Genomic DNA, 24566 nt, shown 5'->3' with positions numbered 1-24566 from the left:
TAAGGTGCCCTGTCAGCATTTTTTAAAAAGATTTATTTCATTTTTATTGGAAAGTCACATATACAGAGAGGAGGAGAGACAAAGAGAAAGATCTTCCGTCTGATGATTCACTCCCAAAGCGGCCGCAACGGCTGGAGCTGAGACGATCCGAAGCCGGGAGCCATGAGCTCCCATGTGTATGCAGGGTCTTCCACGTGTATGCAGGGTCCCAAGTCTTTGGGCTGTCCTTGTATGCTTTCACAGATCACAAGCAGGGAGGTGGATGGGAAGCAGGGAGCTGCTAGGATTAGAACCACCCCCATATGGGATCCCAGCATGTGCAAGGCAAGGACTTGAGCCACTAGGGCACTGTGCCGAGCCCCCAGTCAGCATTTTTGAACACATGAAAGCCACAGCAAGATTATGAGTGGTATCAGCACAGTGGCTCAACTGGCTAATGCTCTGCCTGCAAATGCCAGCATCCCATATGGGTGCCGGTTCGTGTCCTGGCTGCTCCACTTCCCATCCAGCTCCCTGCTTATGGCCTGGGAAAGCAGTCGAGGACGAAACCTCGGGATCCTGCACCTGTGTGGGAGATATGGAGGAAGCTCCTGGCTCCTGGCTTTGAATTAGCCCAGCCTTGTCTACTGTGGCCATATGGGCAGTGAAACAGTGGATGGAAGATCTTTCTCTCTGTTTCTCCTCTCTGTAAATTTGCCTTTCCAACAAAAATAAATAAATAAATCACTTTTAAAAACTATGAACATGGAAGGAACAATGGCTCATCCTCTGCCTGCAAGTGTTGGCATTCCGTATGGGTGCTGGTTCACATCCTTGGGACCCTGCACCCATGTGGGAGACCTAGAAGAGGCTCCTGGCTTCTGGCTTTGGATCAGCCTAGCTCCAACTCTTAATACCATTTGGGAAGTGAACCAGCAAATGTAAGATCTGTCTCTCTCCTTCTCTCTGTAAATCTACCTTTCCAATAAAAAATGATAAAGGTGCGTTCTGCAGGTGTGGAAACTGAGGCTAGGGTGGCACACAGTGGAATTTGTCTGGTTCCGGCGCCTCCACCTGTCCACTTATATGTCCAGAAGATGGCCTCTCCTGGCTGGCTCCCGTGCCTATGAAGCAACACGGTCATCTCCAGGTGTCCACCCTCACTGTAGACTGGGGCAGCGGCCCACTGTCCTCCTAAGCCACCCTCGGGTGCCCTACTCTCCCCGTTTCCCCTTAACTTCCGAGCCAGCTCTGGCTGACACTGCCAGCTGGTCCAGGCCTGGCCACTGGGCCTGCGCCAAAAGCTGGACTGGATATTGTGGACAACCAGGGCTGCAGGGGCGGAGCTCACGGCCTGGGGTGGCGGAGGAGCCAGGAGGCAGCAGGGACCGCCAGGGAGAGACTGAACAAGGGCGAGTGTGTGATGGGGCTGGGCTGTCAACCCCGAGGGCAGAGCTAACCCTAGTAGCAGGTCCTGTCCAGGGCACCAGGGGCCAAGAACTTTGTAGGGGGCGGGGCTAAGGGTCCAGGGGGCGGAGCCAGGACACTTGGGGTGGGGTCTACAGCTAGTAAACAAGGGCTCGGAGGACCAGGCTTGGGGAGGGGGTGGGGATTAGTTCCATGGCAGGGCTAGTGGATACCTGGGCGGATTTGAGGCTTTCCTGCTTGGCTCTGGTATTGCGAATGGGGCTTTTAGGAAATCTACCCAAAAAAATGAAGGAGAAGCTTTTGGTGATAGGGTGTGCCTTTTCTTCACTCCATCCTCCTCCCGGAGCTGGGGGAGCTGGTGGGGGGGGGCTATGTTTCAGGTTGAAAAACCTGCCCCTTCCCATTCCTCTGCATCCCTATTGGCGGAGGTGCCTGCCGACAGGTTTTGATTGGCTCCGAGCAGGAGAGAAGGGGGCGGCTGGAGAAAAAAAATCCACTCCGGTTGTGGGCGGAGCCAGACGGTCCTAGGGGCATCGGGACGCAGCCAATCCTGGCTCGAGGACTGTGTTGGGGGGACTGGCTGAGGGTGTTCCGAACCCCCTTCCATCCCCTTTTCTGGGCATCCTAGGGGATGACCCCGGTGCCAGGCCCAGCGCCGGCCGCTTGATGCGGGGCGGGCCGAGCTGGGGGATGCTGGAACCAAGGGCGTTGCTATGGCAACGGGAGGCAGGGCCTGGGGGGGGGACCGGGCCCGGGCTGGGGCCGGGGGGGCCGGCGGTGGCTGTGGCGGGGCGATGGCGGAGCGCGGCCCGGCCTTCTGCGGCCTCTACGACACCTCCTCGCTGCTGCAGTACTGCAACGGTGAGACCCCCTCCCCAGCGCTAGCCCTGGCCCCGCCCAGGGTCGGACCCACCTCCTCCCTCTCCTCCTAAGTCCCCATCCCCCTGCCTTCCTGAAGACCCTCTCAACAGGACCCTGACTCCAGAGGAAGGTGCCAGCCCCCAAAGTCTGGGTCTTAGATTTCCCCCAACTCCTGAGGTGGCTGGAGAAGAGAGGGTTGGAGGGGGAAAAGGCCTGGAGCTCTCCTCCTATCTCTCCCTTTATGCTCCCCCCCATCTTCCTAGCAGAAGGATGGAGGTGAGAACTGGCATTGAGAATAGGATGGGGGACCAGGTAGGAGACCCAGGGGACATTGCACTCCCCCAATCAAGAATCCTCACACCTCTCCCTCTTTCCAGAAAACTGGGTATTGTACCAGAAGGAGCAAGGTGGGTGTCAGGCCTCCAGCGAAGGAGAACAGAGGACAAGAGGGGGTTGCCAGCCCAAGGGCTGGATTAGAGAAGGTGGAGTGACCAGGTCAGGGCTTCTCTGGCTGGGGCTGTGTGCCCCCAGGGGTGCTCAGGATGGGCCTGGGCCACCGTCCACCGTCCAGGTGCGAGGCTCAGGCCCCCTAGCACCAGAGACAGCTGGAGAGGACTATGGGAGTTCATCCTGCCTTCCTCGGCCCCTCTCGGAGGCAGGTTGCCAGGGTCCCTAAGCCCGGGGAGGCATGAGCTAACTCCTTCCCTCCAGGCCTCAGGCCCCCTCCAGCTCTCCCCTTAAAATGGGTCTAACACCGCTGCTGGGAGGTTCAGGTACCACAGCAATGCTGTGATGATTCTGGATTGATCCATTCCTACCCTGAGTGGGGGAGGAGCCAAGTGTTTTACTCAAGCAGGGTCTGGCACAACTGAAGTTGCCAGAACATATGGCTTTCTCTCTTTCTGTTTTTTATAATATAATCGTGGTAGAGGGGGGTGGGTATCAGGAGGTCCCCTTCCACTTCACTGGCTGTATGACTTCTGTCCTGTGTGCCCAAGGCCTTGCACCTTAGTTTTTCTTGCTTGCAAAATGGGGGTTGCCCACCAGTCACAGAAGCCCCCCAACTCCTGCGGGTTTCTGACCTCCGACGTCCAGAGCGACTCCCTTCAATTTCTGCACACGCTCCTGAGTGCAGGAGGTCCCAGGGGTTGGGGGCAGGGCGGGCGAGGCGGGCCGGGCGAATGGGCCGCAGGGGAGGGAGAGGGAAGGATCCAGGACCGCAGTGCGGAGCCCGGACGCACAGGCGGGGCGGCTTATGGAGGCGGGGATGGCAGGTGCGACCTCCACGCCCTGTCCTGTTTCTGGTACCACCGGGTCAGGGGCCTGCTCGGTAGTCACCAGCCATGAGTCTGGGTATGAGCGGTGCGGGAGAGAGAACGGGGGTGGTGGGTTTACCCGGGTCCCTCTCTCCCCTGTCTCCCACTTGGGGAAGATGAGATAGGAAGGGGAGAGCCAAGGGGAAGTTAATGGTGTGACTGCGCCTATGAGCAGAAGAGAATCTGAGGTGGGGGGGGTGTTGTGAAATAAAGAGCGGAGACAGAATGGAGGTAGTCTGGCTCAAGAAATGAGTTTGGGGGTCACCCCATCCGTCTTCCTGGGTCCGCTCCGGCTCTGTCTGCAATCCCCAGGTCTGCCAGCAGGGGCCGCAGGAGCTCTGTCCTTGCCGCGGGGCTCTAGGGTCGAACCCCCGTCTGGGGAGAAAGACACGGAAAAGGCGGAGGAAGTAAAAGGGATTTTTTTTTTTTTTTGAGACCTGAAAAAGTTTTAGCACAGGAAAAGGAACTTGAGTAGCCGCGATGGGACAGATTGCTAGAGGTCAGAGGATGTCTGGGGTCCATGCTAGAACCCTGGCATCTCCAGGGGTCTGTAGGGTCGCTTAGGTCATGGCATTTTTAAGGGGCCCGAGTGGAGAGGCTTAGTCTGTAAGGTAAGAAAAAGGACAGGGGACTTCCCCGGGTGACTCGGCTAGGGCGCAAGGGGCAGGCCTGGGGCGCCGGGGATTTCCTTCCTTGGCAGCTCTACTCTGAGCATCCCAATCCCCCAAAGGTGGTAGGTGCGCATGAAGAGGGTGGGAGGGGTGCGTGGCTAGTCGTGCCTGGACCCAGACTCGTGAGAGGACCTGCCGGGGTCTCGCGGATGGTCCCCAGCTCCCTCCTCCAACTTCCCAGATGACAATCTATCCGGCACGAGCGGCATGGAGGTGGACGACCGCGTGTCGGCGCTGGAGCAGCGGCTGCAGCTGCAGGAGGACGAGCTGGCGGTCCTGAAAGCGGCGCTGGCGGATGCGCTGCGGCGCCTGCGGACGTGCGAGGAGCAGGGCGCCGTGCTGCGCACGCGGAGCACCCCGAAAGGCCGCGCGCCCCCGCGCCTGGGCACCACCGCCTCAGGTACCCCGACCTCACCAGGGGCCAGGCGGCGGGGCGCGCGCAGTGACGTGGGCAGAACCCCGGGGCCGCAATCTGGGGCGCACGCACTTGCTTGCTGCCTCTTGAACCGCCCCCCATCCATCCCGCCACAGTGTGTCAGCTCTTGAAGGGCCTTCCCACCAGGACACCCCTCAATGGATCGGGCCCCCCGCGGCGTATGGGCGGCTACGCCACGTCCCCTTCCTCCCCCAAGAAGGAGGCCACCTCTGGACGCAGGTGAGGAGCGGACCCCACCGGCCTCTCCCGAGGCCTCGGCGTGTGGGAGCTGGCCCGCGGACGGCGCGGGATGCGGAGGGTCCTGCCTGCCCTCGCCCCCTCCTCCCCAGCTAGCTCTGAGCTCTCTTTCTCCCACTCTGCAGTGGCCGCCGCTACCTGTCACCCGAGCGCCTGGCCTCAGTGCGCCGCGAGGACCCTCGTAGCCGCACCACGTCCTCCAGCAGCAATTGTAGCGCCAAGAAGGAGGGGTGAGTGAAAGAGTGGGGTCGTGGCCCAGAGGGGTTGGGGGGTCGGACCCCAGAGTGGCAGAGGAACAGGCTTGGTCCCAGGCAAGGCAAGACAAGGCTAGTTCAACTTGGGGGTGGGTCCTGAGACTACCGAGGGGCGTGGCCACGGCCTTAGGGAACCGGACTGAGCTGGGCCTACTGGGTGAGCCCCAGAAGTCTGGGTGGGGGGAGCCGGACCTGTGGGCGTGGCCTGGAAGCTGAAGGGGTGTCCCCTTGAGGAGTGGGGTGCAGTGGCGCAGTGAGTGGTATTTGAGGCGGGGGGGGGTTGGGTGAGGGTTCCTGGGGGGGCTGGCACCAATGAGGGAATGTCAGATGACCAAAGTCCTGATTGAGTGAGATATTGGGGGTGGGGTGGGGGGGTGCTGCAGAAAAAAAATGGGATCCCCTCTCGGTGTTGAAGGGGCGTGGCGGGGAGACCTGGAGGGGGGCGTGCTCAAACCTCAGAGGCGGAACCCGGTTGGAGGTCTCGAAGGGCTGGGGTACTTCACGTGAAGTGGACGTGATCAGAAGTGGGGTCACGGGAGGGAGGAAGAGCACACGGGGCTTGGGGGGCTGCCTGAGCCCCCCAGAGGGCTGGGTTAGCAGGGAACATGGGATGTGGTCAGCTCTCCAAGCCGAATGGCCAGGGTTATGTTGCTGTGGGTTAGGTAATGTGGCCAGGACTTGGCGGTCCCGTCTGAGGCTGGACCCGGATCAGGGTTGAGTTGCGCTCAAATAAGAGCGAATGCAGTAATGCATGGCGGCATTGGGTGCCGGGCCCTGCTCCAGGCCCTTTATACGCAGAGGCGTATCATCCTCATTTAAGGGAAAACACCGAGGCCGAGGTTGGGCAGCGTGGCCACCCTACAGGGAAGTTGCAGGGCTGGGGTTTGAACCCAGGCAGCGCGTTCCCGAGTCCACGTTCTCAACCAACTCCTCCCACCCGCACAAGCGAGGAGCCTGGTCTCAGGACTCCCGCAGCCTGGGACGCGGGGACCCGGCGGGGCCCGCAGGCTGGCAGGGGTCAGTCACGCAGGGCGGGGCAGGGCGCGGCCGCGGCGCGGGCGCCTCCCAGGGCCGGAAGCGGCGGGGCCGGTCCCGGCTCCACCCCCGGCCGCCAAGCTCCGCCGGCTGCCGCCATGAGTAGCTTTGGACCTGGGTGAGACCCTTACGCAGACCCCCTCAGCCTTCCCCCCGCGCTGCCGGGGTCTGCACTGCAAGCCTGGCCACCCTCCGCTTCGCCCCATCCGGGGTTGGGGGGTCCCAGGTTTGAGAGCTCAGACCCTTGGCTCTGGCGGAGGGAACGCAGGGACACGCCCCTTCCCTTCAACTTTTCCCGCTTTGCCTGCTGCTTGAAGTTTGGGGCTCTGTGGGGGTGAGGTGGGTGCTGGGTGGTTGGGGAGCGCCGTGCAGGAAGGAGGGGGTCTCGGTCCGGTCTCCGCCTTGCAGGATCGCGTCCCCGCCGCCACCTGGTGCTGTGTGATCTTGGGCGATCACTGCCTCTCTGGGCCTGTGTCTTAGGCTCTGCCAGATCAACCGAGCAAAGCACACGGCCTGCAGAGAAGCAGCGCTGCGCTGCTTCGTCGGCCCGCGTCGGTTCGGGGGAGACCCGCGTGGGGCGTGGCGCGGGACCGGGCGTGGCGGGGTGGGGGGCGTGGCGCCTCCCTGTTCCGACCCACCGCTCAAGCACCACTTCTGTTTTGTTGTGTGTTCCGTGGCGTCCTTTCTCTGGCAGCAAAACCAAAGAAGTTATCTTCAGCATGGGTGAGTGGGGAGGCGGCGAGGTGCGCCCGGAGGGAGGGAGGGAGGTTGCAGAGTCGGGGTGTCTGGAGCTCTGGCTAATGAGGCTTTGGCTACCTGTTAACTCCCTCCAAAAATGGGAGATGGGAATAGGGCTGTGAGGAAGGGCTGCCGGCCACACTGACACTCCTCTGCTCCCTGGCAGAGGAGGGCTCTGTGAAGATGTTCCTGAGGGGCCGCCCGGTACCCATGCTGATCCCTGACGAACTGGCACCCACCTACAGCCTGGACACGCGCTCTGAGCTGCCTCCCAACCGGCTCAAACTGGACTGGGTGTATCCTTGACTGTAGCCCTGGCCCCCGCCTCCCACTCCCATCTCAGCTTGAAGACACAAAGCCCTTGTTCTGTGCAACCTTGGCCTTGGCCAGAGGGAGGGAGGGAGGGACTGACCCTGGAAGCTGGACTTGGCTAGGCCCCTGCAACTGAGGGGGCGGTGGATGCCAGGGCAGAACAGAGTGTTGCCGAGTCTGGCCTGGGAATGGGGTTCTGGGAGTTCTGCTCCCACAGCAGGGGCAGCAGGGAGCAGTTAGGAGCCCAGATGGGAAAGAGGTGTGGGGAGTTCTTGGAGGAGTGGACACCCAGGCTTTCATTTGAACCATGAGGAGTCAGCCTAGAAAGAAATAAAGGGAAAATGTTCCAGAAAGATGCCACCACAGGTGAAACTGCATTATATATGTCACATATATGTTACACATATGTCAGATTTGCAGAGGAAAAGAGAGAAAGATCTTCCATCTGCTGGTTCTCTCCCCAACTGGCTGCAAGGGCTAGAACTGAGCAGACCCAAAGTCAGAAGCCAGGAACTTCTTCTGGGGCTCCCATGTGGGTGCAGGATCCCAAGCCCTTGGGCCATCCTCTACTGCTTTCCTAGGTGCATTAGCAGGGAGCTGGCTGGGAAGTGGCGCAGCTGGGACATGAATCAGTGCCCAGATGGGATGCTGATATTATAGGCGAAGATGAGACTACTAGGTTTTGATGTATTCCTGAAGGACAGAAGTTGGGAATGGATGGGGTCCCTGGTTATGTTTATTAATCTTTTTAATTGGAAGGCAGAGAGAGAGCTTTTGTATGCTGATTCATTCTCCCACTTGCCCACAGCCACTGGGCCTGAAATCTGGGACTCACTCCAGACCTCCGGTGTGGGTGGCAGGGAGCCAGGCCCTGGGGCCTTGAGGATTTAGCCAGTTGAGCCAACACGCTGGGCCATTCTGATAGGAATGGATCTTTACTGAGCACTTGCTGTGCAGGACACAGCATCCCTAGCTCCCCCCGATGTGAGCACACTGAGCCACAGGGCCCTTCCCTTTTAGAAAGAGCCAAGGTCCATTTGGCTTTTAGTTTTGCTACAGATAATCTGTTTAGATTCCTATCTGCTGGGTCATTCCACAGATGCCTGCAATGGTCAGGGCAGGGCAGGGCAGGGCTGGGCTGAAGCTTGGAGCTAGACAAGACCATGCTGGTCTCCCACCTGAGGCGCCGAGCCCTGGCTGCGGCCAGCAGTCAGGACTGGCCATCCAGCCCAGATGCCCCAGAGCAGGAGGTGGGCTTCTTCAGGAAGATCTGAATCCACCACACACCCTCCCCCCCACCCACACTGTGTTTCTGCAGGACCAAACTTAATTTCATCGAAAAGACAGGTTTACAGAGAGAAGGAGAGACCGAGAGAAAGATCTGCCATCTGCTGGTTCACTCCCCAAATGGCTGCAATGGCTGGAGCTGAGCTGATCCAAAGCCAGGAGCCAGGAGATTCCTCTGGGTCTCCCTTGTGGGTGCAGGGTTCCAAAGCTTTGGGCTGTCCTCGACTGCTTTCCCAGGCCACAAGCAGGGAGCTGGATGGGAAGTGCAGCAACTGGGATATGAACAGGTGTCCATATGGAATGTTGAAGCTGTAAGATAGAGGATTAGCCAATTGGGCCATTACATCAGCCCCAGGACCATAACTCTTACCCTTGACGTCCCAGTAGGGAAACTGAGGCCATGTTAAGGTACCCAGCCCTTTTCCAAGGGGATAACTTGGTGGATGGGAGCCAAAAGTCTTAGCAGCAGGCCCCCGTGGGGCTGGAGGCTTCCCTCCCGCCCCCGGAGCCCAGCCCCTGCCGCCTCCCTACAGACCATGGGAGTTGGTTTCCTCTCTGGAAGAACTGGGGAAGCTGTGAATGACTTGGCCCAGAGCTTTCTGGAGACAGCTGGAAATATCCATGAGAACCTGTCCCCGGCGGGGCTTGGTGCACCTCCAAAGAACAGGCCGAGATCATAGTCAGCCTGGGCCTGTGCTGGCTGAGCCCGCTGCCCACGCTGCTGCCAACCCCGCCTCCATAGTTCCCCGGGGCGGAACTCTTTCCCTGGGGGGAGGAGAAGCCTTCTGAAGCTAGCAGAAGGTGGGGGAGGGCTGGCACAGTGATGAAACACCACCTGCTGGGGGGTACACCAACCAACGGACCCTACTTGTTGACAGGGACAACCCAGAGTGTACACACAAGGCCGGGATGGGGAAGGTGGAGGAGGGGCAGGCAGCAGTGAGCCTGGCAAGTTAGGAAGGGCTTCCTGGAGCAGCTGATGTGGCCATGAATTAACAACAGCCCACCCATGCAATCTCCTTGGGGAATACAGGCCATTGCCCCTATCAACCCAGTGATCGCCAAGTGGAGGAGGTGACAGCTGACAAACATGCGGGAGGAGCAGAGCATACCAGTAATGAAACTTTGTTGCAAGAAGTTTTAAGATTCTCAAACAGGGGAAGGAGTGCCGAGCCCTGCTGTGGTCAGGGAGGCTGATATGCACCGGGCAGTGGGGGGCCTTTCGCACGGAAGGGAGAGGCCTCTCAGAGCTGCTGGCCATTGATCAGGAAGCTGGTGTGGTGAGGGGCAGAGGACTCTGATGCGGGGGACCACCTTGTAAAGGCTGAGGGTCAGGAGGAAGCTACAGCGACTTGGACCGGGGTGGGGGTGAGCAGGCAGTCAGACCCCGGGCTTTTGTTGGGGGGGGAATCTGGGGGCCCACTGGGTGGCAGTGGGTCTTACCTGGGTCCCAGGGGGCGCACCTGTGGAGGTGATTAGGAACAGAGTTGATCTCCTGTGGCTGCTACTGTAACTAGTACCTTGAACTTGGTGGCTTCCGACAGCATGCATGTTTTGGGGGGACTTGAAGTCCAAAGTGAGGTGCAGACAGGCAGGGCCACATGCCCTGTAGAGGCTGGGTGAGTTTGTTCCTCACCTCTTACCAAGCTACCAGTGTCTCTTGGTAGCAGCTGTTGGGTCCCTAGCTCATGGCTGTCTCACCCAGGGCTCTGGTCACCTTCATGTGTTCGTGTGGTCTTACCCTCCCCTCCCCCATAGCCACATCTTCCTGGAGCCCACCCAGATAATCCAAGCTGACGTCATCCTGCTTTCTCTTTTTCAAAAATAATTGGTTGATTTGATGTGACAGAGTGGCAGAAGCAGAAGAGAGACCCTCTATCCACCGGTTCACTCACCAAATGTCCTCAACAACTAGGGCTGGGACAGCCCAAAGTCAGGAGCATCTTCCGGTCTTCCACACGGGTGCAGGGTCCCAAGGCTTTGGCCATCCTCGACTGCTTTCCCAGGCCACAAGCAGGGAGCTGGATGGGAAGTGGAGCAGCTGGAACTCAAAGTGGTGTTTATATAGGATGCTAGCATCGGGCAGTGGTTTAATTTGCTGCATGCAACACCAGCCCCAAGGACTTCATCTTGAGGCTGTTTTTACACTTGCAAAGACCCGTTTCCCATCACGGTCACTATCACAGGTTCCAGCAGCTAAGGCACAGGCATGGTTTGGGGGGATGGGACCATGGCAGGTCACCCAGCAAGTGGTTAAGGGTAGACACAGACCCCTCTTCCCACTGGAGATCCTGGCAAGCGGTGGGCGGATCGCTGTGCAGTACCCAGCAGACATGCTCCTTAACCGGCCCCCTGGGCTTCCCCAGCTACGGCTACCGCGGCCGAGACTGCCGGGCCAACCTGTACCTGCTACCCACGGGGGAGATAGTGTACTTCGTGGCCTCTGTGGCTGTGCTTTACAGCGTGGAAGAGCAGAGGCAGCGGCATTACCTGGGACACAACGACGACATCAAATGGTGAGGGTCCAGGACAGCTGTCTGGCCACCCACTACTGCCCTCACTTGGGCTGGTGGAGGGGTGGGGGATGGCCAGGGCCCCCAGACTGCACACATGGGGCTGCCAAATGAGCAGGGCCATTTCTTGTGCTTGCCAGAAACTGCCCGGCTCTTGCAGAGGGTCCCCCTGGTTAGCTGGAACTGGTGGTGTTTCCTTTAAAATTCCCATGCTACTCCAGTGCTTGATCAAAGCCCCTTCCCCCAGACGCTGCAGGAGGGGCCCTGCCTCCCTCCCAGCCTTGTTTCCTGCCCCCCCCTCTCTCTGTCCCCCGCAGCCTGGCAGTTCACCCAGATATGGTCACTATTGCCACGGGCCAGGTGGCAGGTACCACCAAGGAGGGGAAGGTAAGGCAGGGAGGGGGTGCAGCTGGGGGGCCAAGCAGAAGAGAGGGCAGGACCCTGCTGTGGAGGACATGCAGCTGGACTCCCAGATGACGAATCTCTTTCCCGCAGCCTCTGCCACCGCATGTGCGCGTCTGGGACTCGGTTTCCCTTTCCACCTTGCACGTGCTGGGCCTGGGCGTGTTTGACAGGGCCGTGGCCTGTGTGGCCTTCTCCAAGTCTGTAAGTCTTTTGCCCCCTCCATGGCCACACCCTCTCCCCTCGCTACATCCCATGTCAGGGGATTCCTGTCCCCACTTCCACGGGCAGCTTTTCGGGTGGGTTCCTGCCACCCACATGGGAGACCTGGATGAAGTTCCTGGCTCCTGGCTTAATCTGGGCTCGGTCCAGCTCCTGGCTCCTGGCTTAGACCTGGCTGGGTCCTGGCTGCCCGCATGCAGACAGGGCCCCTGCTACTTGGGGATGGAGGCCAGACTCCCTGCAGGATGGCCACGCCCTCAGCAGCGCTACAGCCCCGCTCATGGGCATGGCCTCCCTGGCTGACTTCGTGGGCCCTGACCAGGGAGACCTCATGTCCTGCTTGGGCCCCGGGGCCTGGTGGTGATGAGGTCCTGTTGAGGTACTGGCCCCCACCTGTCATTTTTGCTCCTTGAGCCTTTAAAGCCCAGCTGCTCCCTGGGGGAAGAGGGATGCTTGAGTGGGCGGGGCTAAGGTTTTAGGAATTGTTGCCAGGATGCCACCTGTGTGATGGACTGGGGTGGTGTGGGGGCCATTTTATCCGAAGGTCTTATTTTACATCTTACATATTTTGTGAACTAGAGAAGGACAGAGCAGCCGTTTCTCCCTAGAGCTGGTCTGAGAAGCCTCAGGTTCTCCGAGGCTGAAGGAGATGTTGTGTGGCACCGAAGCTATCTCGGTGCCCAGGCTAGGGAACCACAACGCCAAATCAGATTTAGTCTGTGGCTGGAGCTGTAAAAACATGACCACGTGCTGTCTTTCTTAATGGCTGATGTATTGATTTGAAAGGCGGAGTGACAGAGGGAAGGAGAGATTCTACCATCTGCTGCTTCACTCCCCACGTGACTGTGGTGGTTGGGCTGGGCCCCAGGCCAAAGCCAGGAGCCAGAAAGTCCACTCAGGTCCCCCACACGGGGTGGCAGAGGCCCCAGCACTTGGGCCACCCTCTGCCGCTTCCCCAGGAGATTATCAGGGAGCAGCTAGGACCCCAATCAGGGCTCCTATGGGGTGCTGGTGCTGTAGGCAGTAGCTTAATGTGCTGTGCCACGATGCTCCCCCCATGCCACCCCCCAGGCGAGGTGGAATATCACGGCGCAAGTTGTGCCCTGCCACGGTGACATGCTCTCAACCAGAGGGATGGCTGGACAAGTGTCCTAGGGCAGGGAGCCCTTGGGCTTGAGGGGAGGGGATCTGACAACCCCCGTGCTCTCCTCCTCTCTCCCCTCACCGTGCAGAACGGGGGCAATCTGCTGTGTGCAGTGGACGACTCCAATGACCACGTGCTGTCGGTGTGGGACTGGGCCAAGGAGAACAAGGTGGTGGACACCAAGGTGGGGTGCCCGTTCTTCCCCCTCACCGCTGCTCCGCCCCGGGAAGGTCCTGGCCCTGTCCCTGTGCTTGCAAGTCGGCAGTGAGCCAGATTGTGTGTCTGAGCCCTGGCGAGCTGTGTACCTTCTGGCAGGCGGCCTTCTCCGACTTCTGGCTGCCTCAGCTTTCCAATGGGTAACACAGTAATGTCTTCCTGGACTGTCAGCACCCAGCTGTGCATCCTGAAGCAAATGGCTTACCCTCTCCCAGCTCATGCCTCTCCCCTTCCTACCTGTAGGGGCCTTCACTTGCTGGCTGCTGTGAGGGGTTAAGTGGGTTCAGGGGTGTTAGGTGCACAGCCAGGAGTGTGGTGGGAGGGAACTATTGCAGGGGGGCGGGCACACAACATGACTGACCCCTGCTTGGTCCTCTCACCTGTGCAAGCAGGGGGTGTGCAGTGCCCAACCTGCACCCCTGGGGGCCGGGAGGGCGGCATTTAGGATCTCCCCTGCCACCCACAGTGCTCCAACGAAGCGGTGCTGCTGGCCACCTTTCACCCCACGGACCCATCGCTGCTCATCACCTGCGGGAAGTCCCACATCTACTTCTGGAGCTTGGAAGGCAGCAGCCTGACCAAGAGGCAGGGCCTCTTCGAGGTGAGTGTTGGGGCTGGGGTACATGGACGGACAGGCACAGGACCCCACAACTCCATACCCCCACCTCCTTAGGCGCGGGGAGAGGGAGGGGGCACACAACAAGCCTGGGAGCCACTAGGAGGCTGAGGTGCTGCCTGCAGGGCCTCTGGCTCTTTGTCCGCACCAACGCCATTTTCCCTCCTCTTGTGGTTGGTTGAGCACAGCGGCTCCCTGTAGGTAGTCAGTGCTCAGCCGGCAGGTGCCGCTGCGCTTGCACGGTGGTTGCTGGGTGATGCTGAGACAGAACTGGGCGGGACAGGTTGAGTGGGAAGCAGAGGGTCTGGGGAGGAGAGGCAGGATCGGGGAGAAGGGAAAGACCCTGGAGCTGAAAGTGAGGGGAGACTGAAGCTGAGAGAGGGGTTGCGGAGGGCAGGGCAAGGGAGGCCACGCGGTCAGAAAGGCTCAGGGGCCTGAGCGTTCCAGGATGGAACAGGTGGGTGGGAGAAGTGGCTGGCTGCATCCCTGGGGTCCCCAGCCCACAGTGCTGGGTGGTAGGGGACCCTCTGACTGCTCCCCCTTCCTCTCCTGCCTTAGAAACACGAGAAACCCAAGTATGTGCTGTGTGTGACCTTCTTGGAGGGTGGCGACGTGGTCACCGGAGACTCGGGGGGCAACCTGTACGTCTGGGGGAAAGGTCAGTGGCACCACATCCGTCTGGCCCGCAACCCAATGCCCTGGGGTGGTTCAGGCCTGACCTGTCCAGCCCAGCACCTCAGGCTAGGCTCCTCTTGAATATACCCCCTCCTCCATGAAGTCTCCATGGAAGCCCCCAGCCTCATCCCGGGCAGGTCCTGGGTGAGCGAGCAAGTCTGTGGATGAATGGGCAGGCGTATAAGGGAGTGGATAGACCCAGGAGAGTGCTGAACAAATGAACGGTCGTCCTTGTCATGGAGTGGAAGAGTGAATGCATGAACGAACACACCGTCCTGCTGGTTGGCTGGCTGATCGGGTGAATAACAACCATGGTGTGGTTGTCAGCAGCAGTGGTGTTGAGAAATGATGGGTTCTTGTCTCACACAGTGGATCCACAGGGTGACAAATGAACAGCTATTTCAGCCAATGAATTAAGATGTAAACAAAGAATAGGTTGTTTCTGGAAGTGCAGGGGTGAATGAATGAATGAATGAATGATTGTCCTTGCCAAGGGATGGATGACTAGAGGAAAAAAGCAATTATCCTGCCCAACAGAGGATGTGGTGCCGAACCACTCACCCACATGGGTGTCAGTGTAGACTGTCCCCCACCCCCTGCTTTGGCCAAGCCATCCTGGCCAGTGAAAATGCAACCAAACAAATGAATTTTTAGAGTTACCTTTGTTTTCACATACATCAGACTGCTTAATCAAGGCTGCACACTTTCCCCGGGGACTGTATGCTCCAAGCGGGGGTGGGGGCCGCCCTCCTGTCGCCAGCCTATTCTGAGGCTTCGCGGTGTGTTTGGATCCTTGGTGCATCTGCGTAGACACAGCCTGGCTTGCTTGGAAGAAGGGGTGGCATTTAAGGAGGCTTGCTCCCCACTCCTTGCGCCTACCTGCCTCCCATTGTATCTGAGGTGTGTGTGCATCTGACTGTGCTGTCCCTCCCCTTGCTGGGGGACAGGGGCCAGTTTCCCACCAGACCCTGTGAGGTCGGTTCAGCCCCCTAACTTTCTTTCACTTCCCCACAGAACCCATTCTTACTCCCATACCGTGGGTTTAGTCTCAAAAGGTGCAGTGCCTCTTGACACCTGTCCACCCTTCTCCTGTCCCAGCCAGCAATTCCTGACTCAGCCTCATGCCTCCTCCAGGAAGCCCTCCTGGACCCTCAGTCCTCTGTGGGAATCCCACCAGCTTCTGGATTTTTTCCCATCCCAGCTGCAACGGACTTGGGTGTCTCCCAAGACTGGGTGGATCCGTGTCCACCAATGAGCCGCAAGCCCTGGAAGGGTGTGGTCATCAGTGGGTCCCCAGTTTCATTCCGCACGAAATTGGGGCAGTTGAGTGACCAGTTGATTGGATGGGGTGATGGATGAATGGACGTGTAGACTGACAGTGAATGGGTAAATGGGTGGACAGATAGATGGAAATGGTGGCTGTGGATTGTTACATGAGTATTCGGAGGAAAGAAAGGGTTGCTGGGTTGACACACAGATCAGTAGTCAGGGGAGTGGGTGGATGTTGCACACCTGGCTGGCCAGTTACAGTGCAGGTGCTGCTGGGTGAATGGTGGGTATGTGATGGTGGGTGTGGGGCAGGTGAAAGGATGGGAGAGCCAGTGGGCAGACAGCGCTGGGAGTTGCAGGTGCTGGCCAGGGGTCAGTAGTGGGACTTACACCTTCCCATGCTGACCACTGACCCTGACCACCCTGCAGGTGGGAACCGCATCACGCAGGCAGTGCTGGGCGCCCATGATGGCGGTGTGTTTGGGCTCTGCACCCTGCGGGACGGGACGCTGGTGTCCGGAGGGGGCCGTGACCGGCGAGTGGTGCTCTGGGGCTCAGACTACAGCAAACTGCAGGAGGTGGAGGTGAGCAGGGGGCGTGCCACCCCACTCCCAGGCGCTGCCATCTGTCCTAGGATCATGTGCTCATCCATTTCATCCATTGTTGATCCTCCCCAGGTCCCTGAGGACTTTGGCCCTGTGCGCACTGTGGCCGAGGGCCGGGGAGACTTGTTGTATGTGGGCACAACCCGCAACTCCATCCTGCAGGGCTCTGTGCACACGGGCTTCTCACTGCTGGTCCAGGTGAGCACTCTGTCCTGTAACCTCCCCTCCCCTCCTCTCCCCTCCCTTCCCCTCTCCTGTACTTCCCTCCCCTTCCCTCTTCTTACCTCCCTTGTCTCCCCTCTCCTCTCCCAGCACTTCCCTCCCAGGCCCCTCCCCTCTCCATCCCACCTAGGACACCTTGTGACCCTATAACCTTCTCCAGGTCCTTTCTGCTCCACTTGGCTGTCTCCTGCCCTCCTGACTGGGGGTGGGTTCAGCCCTGGCCAGTCCTGCTGGCCCCAGCAGGTGCCACAGGGCCACACCTCCAAAGACCCGGAAAGGCCTCCAGTGAAAATACTCGCCTGTGGGAGGCGGTGCAGTGTGGTGGTTAGGAATGTGGTGAGGGACAGGAATTCTGCGAGCTGCCTGCCTGCTGCTAGCTGCCTGTGTGAAACGCCCCAGGGTAATGTGAGGCTTCAGTGCATGGAGCCAAAAATGGTGACATTCCCCCAACCCCAGCACACAGAGAGGATCCCGAGCCTGCCTTTCTCCCAGGGCCCTGGCTGCACCCTGCCGTGCTGCACTTGGCTGTGCAGTCCCTCATGAAGGAAAAGCAAGGGCTGAGGGGCATGTCTTGGCTCAGAGGCCGGAGGGAACCGAGAGACGCCAGACATCAATGCCAGTGTTACCAGCATGCATTAGAGTAATGCACCCAAGAGAATTACATTCTTACTTATTGTAATAGTATTGTTCTTAAATGATTTTTTAAAAAATATTTCAAAGGTACAGTGACAGAGAGAGGGAGAGACACAGAAAGCTATTTATCTGTTGCTTTAGCCACCAAATAGCCACAGTCACTGGAGCTGGCCGGGATCCTGGAACTCCTTCCGAGTCCCACGTTGTGGGGCAGGGGCCCAAGCACCTGGGCCATCTTCTGCAGCTTTTCCGCAGGCACATTAGCAGAGAGCTGGACAGGGAATGCAGCAGCCGGGTCTCGAACCGATGCTCTGAGCCAGCAGTGGTTTAATCCACCATGCCACAGCACCAGCCTCCATGCGATGACTGCTGGTGGCTGATCTGTGCCCAGTGTCACTAACAAGGTGGTACTGTTGTCCCACATGATGCAGGCCTACAGCTGGGCCCTTCCACTCTGTGAGCCCCTTGGTTCAGCACTTTGTACCCAGGCTATGTGAGCAAGCATGGCAGGGCAATGGGGCGCCAACAGTGACCCGCCCCATTATCTAGGTCTCATGCTGGCTGTGCCCAGCCAGGCTGCTAGGAAGGCCTCCCTAGATGCTCCAGGCTGGCCAAGGTCGAGTTCCAAGCCGGTAGTCCCCCATGCAAAGAGGAAAGCAGAAGCCAGGGTGTGCACTCGTGGGCACCTCCTGGTGTCGACCTGGGGACAGTGCCCCCTCAGAGCCGCTGCCAGGAAAGCCAGCGCCTTGCGTGGGGACCCCATCCTCTCACCTTCCCCTTTGCCAGGGCCATGTGGAAGAGCTGTGGGGCCTGGCCACTCACCCGAACCAGGCGCAGTTTGTGACGTGTGGACAAGACAAGCTGGTGCACCTGTGGAGCGCAGAGTCCCACCAGCCCCTCTGGAGCAGGAACATCGAGGTATGATGAGGCGCCCCCAGGCACCCCCTCCTTCTCCAGGCATTTGGGTATGGGAACCATGGCAGCAGTGACTAGAGGACAGGGGATTCAGGGCTCACAGGACTGCCTTGGAGGGCAGCAGGAGCTGGCATAAGACCCAGAGCGTATTCGCAGGCCACACCCCGCCTAGCGCCCCTGGCCATGGGCTGGGCAAGCAGGTGGGGAGCTGGGAGGCTCCGAGTTCACAGACAATGCCGGGTGTGCTCTCCAGAGCTCCACTGGCCCTGGTGATGCTGCTGGCCACACACTAACAGAGATGGAAGAAATGGGGTCCTGGCTCCTACTGTTGCATTTCAAAGGCACGGTTGCCTCCTGCGGCTGGGGCAGGCCCAGCCGCTCTGTGCCACTACCAGAGGGTCTGAGGAAGGTCAGGCCGAGTGCTGGATTCACAGCGCCACCGCTGGCTACGTGCAAATGGCTGCACGGCCCTGCTGGTCAGCACGGCCCTGCTGGTCAGCACAGGCCCTGAATGAGCAGCTAAGTGTGCGACCCCCAGCAGAAGTTGAGCTGCAAAGCAATCTGGGAAGGATTTGTTTGTTTGTTTAAGTTCCTTTTCTGATACAGGAAGGAAGTGGACACCAGAACCCCACCAATTTGAAAACTGGCTTTCTTTTCTTTTTTTTTCTGGAATCTTCCAGGGGCACCACCTCCTTCTGGAACACTGCAGCGCCTTTGACGTGCTGTGATTCAGGACCCAGGCCTCCTGGGGGTTTGTTAGGGGTTTGGATGCCCATGCTGGCTGCCTGCACGGGGCACCTGTTGTGTGTTTGGCCCATGTGCTGTATACATGCCGTGGGCCTCAAGCTGCCTTGGCCCGAGCTCACAGGGCTGTGGGAAGCAGGACACCAGGGTCCGACCCACAGAATGCCTGATGCAAACGTCTGAGTTGGGGACTGAAAGTTGATAGTTTTTTTTTTTTTTAATAATTTTACTTCTTTTTATTATTATCATTTTGTGATACAGTTCCATAGATTGTGGGATTTCCCCTAACCCCTCCCCAATTTCCTCCCCTCTCACTGAGTTCCCCTGTATCATTACTATAGTATAGTTTTTTATACATAGTCATATGTCCATTGCAGGCATGGACAATGGTAAAGAATCCAGCATCCTATTGTCAAGATACAGTAAACAGTTTCATTGGGAGTCCATCTTTGTCTGGAAGCAGAGATGCATACTGCATTGTATCCTCACATCTGGATAGATAGGTTTTTTAATTAATGAATTTATTAGAAAAGCAAAGTTACAGAGAGATGAGGAGAGAGAAAGAGATCTTCCATCTGCTGGTTCACCCTCCGTGGGTTAAGAACTCACCCATGTGGGCACGGGGCCCAAGCCCTTGGACCATTTACCACTGCTTTCCCAGGCACATTTACAGGGAACTGGGTTGGAAATGGAGCTGCTGGGACAAAAAATGGTGCCCGTATGGGATGCTGGCACTACAGGCAGAAGTTTAGCCCACAATGGCCTGCCATGGTGCTGGCCCTCCCCCATTTCTCAACACCACCACCGCAGGGGCCCAGCTGCTGTTACACAGCTTTCCGGGGGGGCAAACAGACCATTCTAAACCACAGCACAGGGCTACCATTCATAGGCGCTTACAATGTATCCCCAGCTGCCTTCCCTTCCTAGGGACCTGGGGAAATGGGTAGGGGTGGGCTGTTTCCCAGATGAGCCCCTCCCCCCAAGCTTGCAAAGGGAAAACCATTTGATGTCAGTCGTGCGGTGTAAACGCAGGAGGGTGCCTGGCTTTCCGCAAACCAGTCAGGGCCTGCAGAAACACAAACTGGTGGTGCCCAGTGCTGATGACACGAGGGAAACTGGCACCTGCACATGAGTGCCAATGGGACTTTAGGGAAAGCAGACCAGCACTGTAGGTCAGAAGTCTTTTAAAAAGGTACCCTTGGTCCCAGCAGTCCCTCAGCTAGGAAGTGACCTAAGAAGTCACCTTGGATGGCAAAATGGGTGGAATGCTTTGGGTCCCGGCTGCCCTGTTAGAGAGAGAGGATGATCTTGGGGCATCCAGGAGGGTAGCAGGGGGCGATGAGACCCTCAGGCCTGGCCCAGAGTTGACACCAAGGCAGGGGAGTGACCACGGAGCAATGAGGCCCAGCTCTCCACCCTGCCTGTTCTCTGCCCTCATAGGACCCTGCTTGTTCTGCTGGCTTCCACCCCAGCGGCTCTGTCCTGGCCGTGGGCACAGTGACTGGCAGGTAAAGCTGGGGGTAAGGGGGAGACTTTAACCAGCCTCCATCCTTCCAACACTCCCCTCCCACATCTTCTGGGGTCCTTCTAGTTTCCTCCCTACCCGCCCCCTCCCCCAGCTGTGGTTCCACCCCACCCTCAGATCAGCTCAACTCTCCTTCCCGCTCTCCCATGGCTTCCCAAAGATGGCTGCTGCTGGACACAGAGACCCACGACCTGGTGGCTATCCACACCGATGGCAATGAGCAGATCTCCGTGGTCAGCTTCTCCCCAGGTGAGTCACTAGCCTGGGACCCCCAGCGAGGCAGGGCCTGGGAACAAGGGTGCTGCCTGGGATGGCTGTAGGGTCTGGGAGAGGAGGGGGTTGAGTCTGGGAAAGGAGGGGGTCGGAATCTGGGTGCCTCCTTATAGCCCCCTCCCCCTCCCCCAGACGGGGCGTACCTGGCCGTGGGCTCCCACGACAACCTGGTGTACGTGTACACGGTGGACCAGGGCGGCCGCAAGGTCAGCCGCCTGGGCAAGTGCTCGGTGAGTGGGCAGTGGCCCCCAGTCCGCGCCGCCACCCTGCCCAAGGGGTGCAGAATTAACCAATTTTCTAACACTTCACTAAGCACAGCTTCATCACTGCAGCAGCTCCGCCCAGATCCCCGGGACTAGGATTCAAAGCCCCGCCCCTTGTCTCTCAAGCCCCGCCCCTGCGTGTAGCCCCTCCCCTCTGTGTAGCTCCGCCCCTCACGTTCAAAGCGCAGCCTCTGTGTGGCCCCACCCCTTGCAGGCAAACTCCACCCCCTGTGTCGTTTGCTACAAGCATCTCGTCAGCCCCGCCCATTGGTCTGGCCCCGCCCCTGCCCCGCCCCAGGCCTGTGTCCCCCTTCCTGGAGCCGCCTCGTGTTCTCACCCTCCCTTCGTTGGCCCGCCCTTCTGCAGCCGGCCACGCCCCTTCGGCAACCGGCCACGCCCCTTCGGCAACCGGCCACGCCCCATCCGGCGCTGACTCGGCTCCTTGCCTCCCCCTTCCCTTCCCCCAGGGTCACTCCAGCTTCATCACCCACCTGGACTGGGCCCAGGACAGCAGCTGCTTCGTGACCAACTCCGGGGACTACGAGATTCTGTACTGTGAGTGACCCAAATCCCGCTGGCCTCAGCCCTGCTTGGGTGTGCAAGGACCGGGACTTGCACACATTCCCAGGTCTACCCAAACTGTCCCGGTATTCAGGGCTGTTCTCATGGTCACCCTGGAGTACCCCACTTTTCATCCAGATCCCCCTCCTCTCTTAGTGGCTGGGGGTGCAGCATCTTGGGGGCCCAGGGTCCAGGCTGCAGGACTGGTCCAGGGAGGGTCTGAGGGCCCCCGGGACATCACTACACCACATCCCTCCACCTTTTTTCCCGCCCAGGGGACCCCAGCACCTGTAAGCAGATCACCAGTACCGAATCTGTGCGGAATGTGGAGTGGGCCTCGGCTACTTGTGTGCTGGGTTTTGGGGTATTTGGTGAGTTCTGGGAGGAGGGTGGGAGTTCCAGGACATTTGTCCAGCTACTGGTTTGCATGGCCTCTGGTTGGTTGCCTTGGGCGGGGTAGGGAGCTCACTCCCTTTCTGCATAGGGGGCAGTCTTAGCGTGCTGGCCACTGGTCAGTGATGTCCCTTGGAGCTGCAGTGATGTGAGACCAAGTGGGTGTGACCGGGAGAGATCTGAGCTGCCGGGTTCCCGGGTACATTCAAGGCATGAAGCCGGGTTTGGGCAGCTGGAGGTGGGTGGGGCGGACATACACACAGTGATGGGAAGGACACAGCCCCAGCCTGGCTCCTACCCCAGTGCTGGAGACCTGTTCCCTGACACTGATGACCCAGTGCACGTGACAGGGAAGCCCCTGGAGGCCTGAAGCCCTGAGGTGACTTAAAACCTGGGGCGTCTAAAGCCTTGGTGGGGAGGGGCCGTCTCCTCCTGATGACATATCACTGCATCCCCCACCCCCCCGACTTGCCCGCAGGGATCTGGTCCGAGGGGGCGGACGGCACAGATATCAATGCTGTGGCACGCTCCCACGATGGGAAGCTTCTGATTTCGGCCGATGACTTTGGCAAGGTGCACCTGTTCAACTACCCCTGCTGCCAGCCTCGAGTGAGTGTCTCTGGGGACAGGGTGGGGGCTGTGGTAGGAGAGGCCCACTCTCTGCTTCACCCCACAAATGTTTGGCGGTGAGGCTGGGGCCTCGGTCAGGAGCTGGGAACTCCATCTGGGTCTCGCCGGTGGGAGACCAATACCCAGTGACATGAGCTGTCATGGCTGCCTCCCAGGATCTATGTTAGCAGGAAACAGCGGTCAGGAGCCGGAGCCAGGACTCGAACCCAGACAAAACAGTGAAGCTTCAGCCTGCTAACACTAGATAACTCCTCCCCACGTGACTCCCTTAAAAACAAAAGTTATTTCATATATTTGAAAGGGAAAAAGAGACCTGCCATCCATTGGTTTATTCCCCAGATTCCCACAACAGCTAGGACCGAAGCAAGCCAAAGCCGGGAACCCCAGACTCGATCTCGGACTCCCCTGGAAGTGCCAGGGACTGGAGTCCTTGAGTCCTTCAGTCCTTGAGTCACGTGCTGCCTGCCAGCTTGGTACCAGCCGGACGCTGGCCAGGAAGCTGAGCTGGGATTCAAGCCTGTTTACTACTCTCTGGGACTTGGCGCTCCAAGTGACAGTTTAACCCAAGGCCTGGCCTGTTGCTTTTTATTTTTATCTTAATTTTTAAAAAGATTTATTTATTTGAAAGGCAGAGTGTCAGAGAGAGAGAGAGAGATCTTCCATCTGCTGATTCACCGGCCCAGTGCCCACAGCAGTCAGGGCTGGAAGCCGACCGCTCCGAGTCTCCCACATGGGTGGTAGAAACCTGAGGGTTTGGACCATCCTCTGCTGCTTTCCCAGACACAACAGCAGGGAAGTAGACAGGAAGCAGAACAGCTGGGACTCGAACCGGCGCCCATATGGGAGATACCAGCTTCACTGGTGATGGCTTCACCCGCTGTGTTCCAACACTGGCCCTTACTTGGATTTTTTGACCTGTGGCTGTGCCACATCTCCCTCTGTGGCCTGTGTCTCTCCAAATGGAACATTCACTTCTGAAAAATGGGACATTTATCCTAGTGGTGAAGATCCTGAGAGGGGGTTCCCCGCTGGGAGGAGGCGGCTGGGAGTGGCTGGGAGTGAGTCCTTTTTTTTTTTTTTTTATAAATGCCATAAAGGAACTCAGCTCAGTTGCTTTTTATGTATTTATCCAAGAGGCCAAGAAACAGGCGGATGTTTCGTCTGCTGGTTTATTGATCAGACGCCCGCCAACAGCGAGGGCTGCTGGACTGGGTGGGAGCTGCAGGTTCAGTCCAAGCCTGCTACGGAGGGGGTCGGGGCAGGAGCTCAGTGACTCGGGTCACCACCTGCTGCCTCCTGGGACCCGCATTAGCTGGGATGCGGGGGCAGGGCGTTTCAACCCAAGTGCTCCCATAGTGGGACACCTGTGCCTCAGCCATGAGGAATGCACCCCACCCTATCGGTTCTTTTTTGGTTTTTAGTTTATTTAGCAGAGTTTACAGAAAGATAGAGAGATCTATTTACTGCCTTGCCCCCAAATAGCTGTAATGACTAGGGGCTGGGCGAGCTGAAGTCAGAAGCCAGGAGCCTCAACAGTCTCCCACAGTGACACAGGGGTCCAAACACTTGAGCTGTCCTCTGCTGTCTTCCCCGGAGCATTTGCAGGCAGCTGGATGGGAAGTGAAGCAGCTGGGATTTGAACCAGTGCTCATGAGGGATGGCAACACCACGGAGAGAGGCTTAACCTGGGCATCCCCTGCCCTTCCCCCACTGCTTTATTAAGCAAAGGACAAGAAGATCATGGGAGCGCCTCACCCCCTCTGACCACGTGTTTTTTTTTCCTTTGCTTTCCCCAGGCCCTCAGCCATAAATATGGTGGACACAGCAGCCACGTGACGAACGTGGCCTTTCTGTGGGATGACAGCGTGGCCCTGACCACGGGGGGCAAGGACACCAGTGTGCTGCAGTGGCGGGTGGTCTAGAGTGACGGCGGTGGGGTGGTCCCAGGGACACGGGGCTGGGGCAGCTGGTGGGACTGGAGTTTTATTTTCGGGAGATGTCTATTGCCGAGTAGAGTAATATATACCCAGAGTGTGTCTATAGCAGCGGGGGCCTGGGGCGGGAGGGCCGTGGACACAGTCTCTGTTTATTGGGGTGGGGTGAGGGGTCACTTGCTTTAGATGAGCCATTGCTGTTGGTTTGGGGTGCTTTTATTTTTAAGTTTATTTTATATCATTCAGAAATAAAACAC

At 58.6% G+C, this 24566-nt stretch overlaps 2 protein-coding genes across 6 annotated transcripts in view; both read left to right on the top strand.

The window, feature by feature from the left end:
• Window positions 1–24566, top strand: part of SNRPD2 (small nuclear ribonucleoprotein D2 polypeptide) — a 184986-nt gene that overhangs the window by 21249 nt on the left and 139171 nt on the right. The gene's annotated exons all lie outside the window — the stretch shown is intronic.
• EML2 (EMAP like 2) lies at window positions 1903–24566 on the top strand. 5 transcript variants are annotated; one of them, XM_004597938.4, is made up of 22 exons: window positions 1903–2268; window positions 4437–4655; window positions 4787–4910; window positions 5054–5158; window positions 6912–6940; window positions 7122–7251; window positions 10921–11070; window positions 11385–11454; window positions 11563–11673; window positions 12924–13019; window positions 13518–13652; window positions 14226–14325; window positions 16041–16195; window positions 16289–16414; window positions 17858–17989; window positions 20171–20238; window positions 20416–20504; window positions 20661–20758; window positions 21259–21346; window positions 21628–21723; window positions 22224–22354; window positions 24172–24566. In XM_004597938.4, exons 1-22 carry the CDS (start codon window positions 2121–2123, stop codon window positions 24295–24297), a joined length of 2526 nt encoding a protein of 841 aa, XP_004597995.4. In that variant the 5' UTR covers window positions 1903–2120; the 3' UTR covers window positions 24298–24566. The 5 variants fall into 5 exon arrangements, with proteins under 5 accessions (XP_004597995.4, XP_012786049.2, XP_012786050.2 ...); XM_012930595.3 differs by lacking the exon at window positions 1903–2268 and adding an exon at window positions 3597–3621; XM_012930596.3 differs by lacking the exons at window positions 1903–2268; window positions 4437–4655; window positions 4787–4910; window positions 5054–5158 and adding an exon at window positions 6220–6335.

This window comes from Ochotona princeps, chromosome 16 (genome assembly GCF_030435755.1).
Source record: "Ochotona princeps isolate mOchPri1 chromosome 16, mOchPri1.hap1, whole genome shotgun sequence".
Taxonomy (NCBI): domain Eukaryota; kingdom Metazoa; phylum Chordata; class Mammalia; order Lagomorpha; family Ochotonidae; genus Ochotona; species Ochotona princeps.
Note: the sequence above shows the minus strand (reverse complement) of the source record. Positions and strands in the feature narration are given on the sequence as shown.

Excerpts from the sequence above, each read along its gene's own strand:
- EML2 (XM_004597938.4), top strand. The coding sequence starts at position 2,121 with ATGGCAACGGGAGGCAGGGCCTGGGGGGGGGACCGGGCCCGGGCTGGG. Across the intron at positions 11,071-11,384 it reads CACAACGACGACATCAAATG|CCTGGCAGTTCACCCAGATA; the intron begins GTGAGGGTCCAG and ends TGTCCCCCGCAG. Across the intron at positions 20,759-21,258 it reads GCCGCCTGGGCAAGTGCTCG|GGTCACTCCAGCTTCATCAC; the intron begins GTGAGTGGGCAG and ends CCCTTCCCCCAG.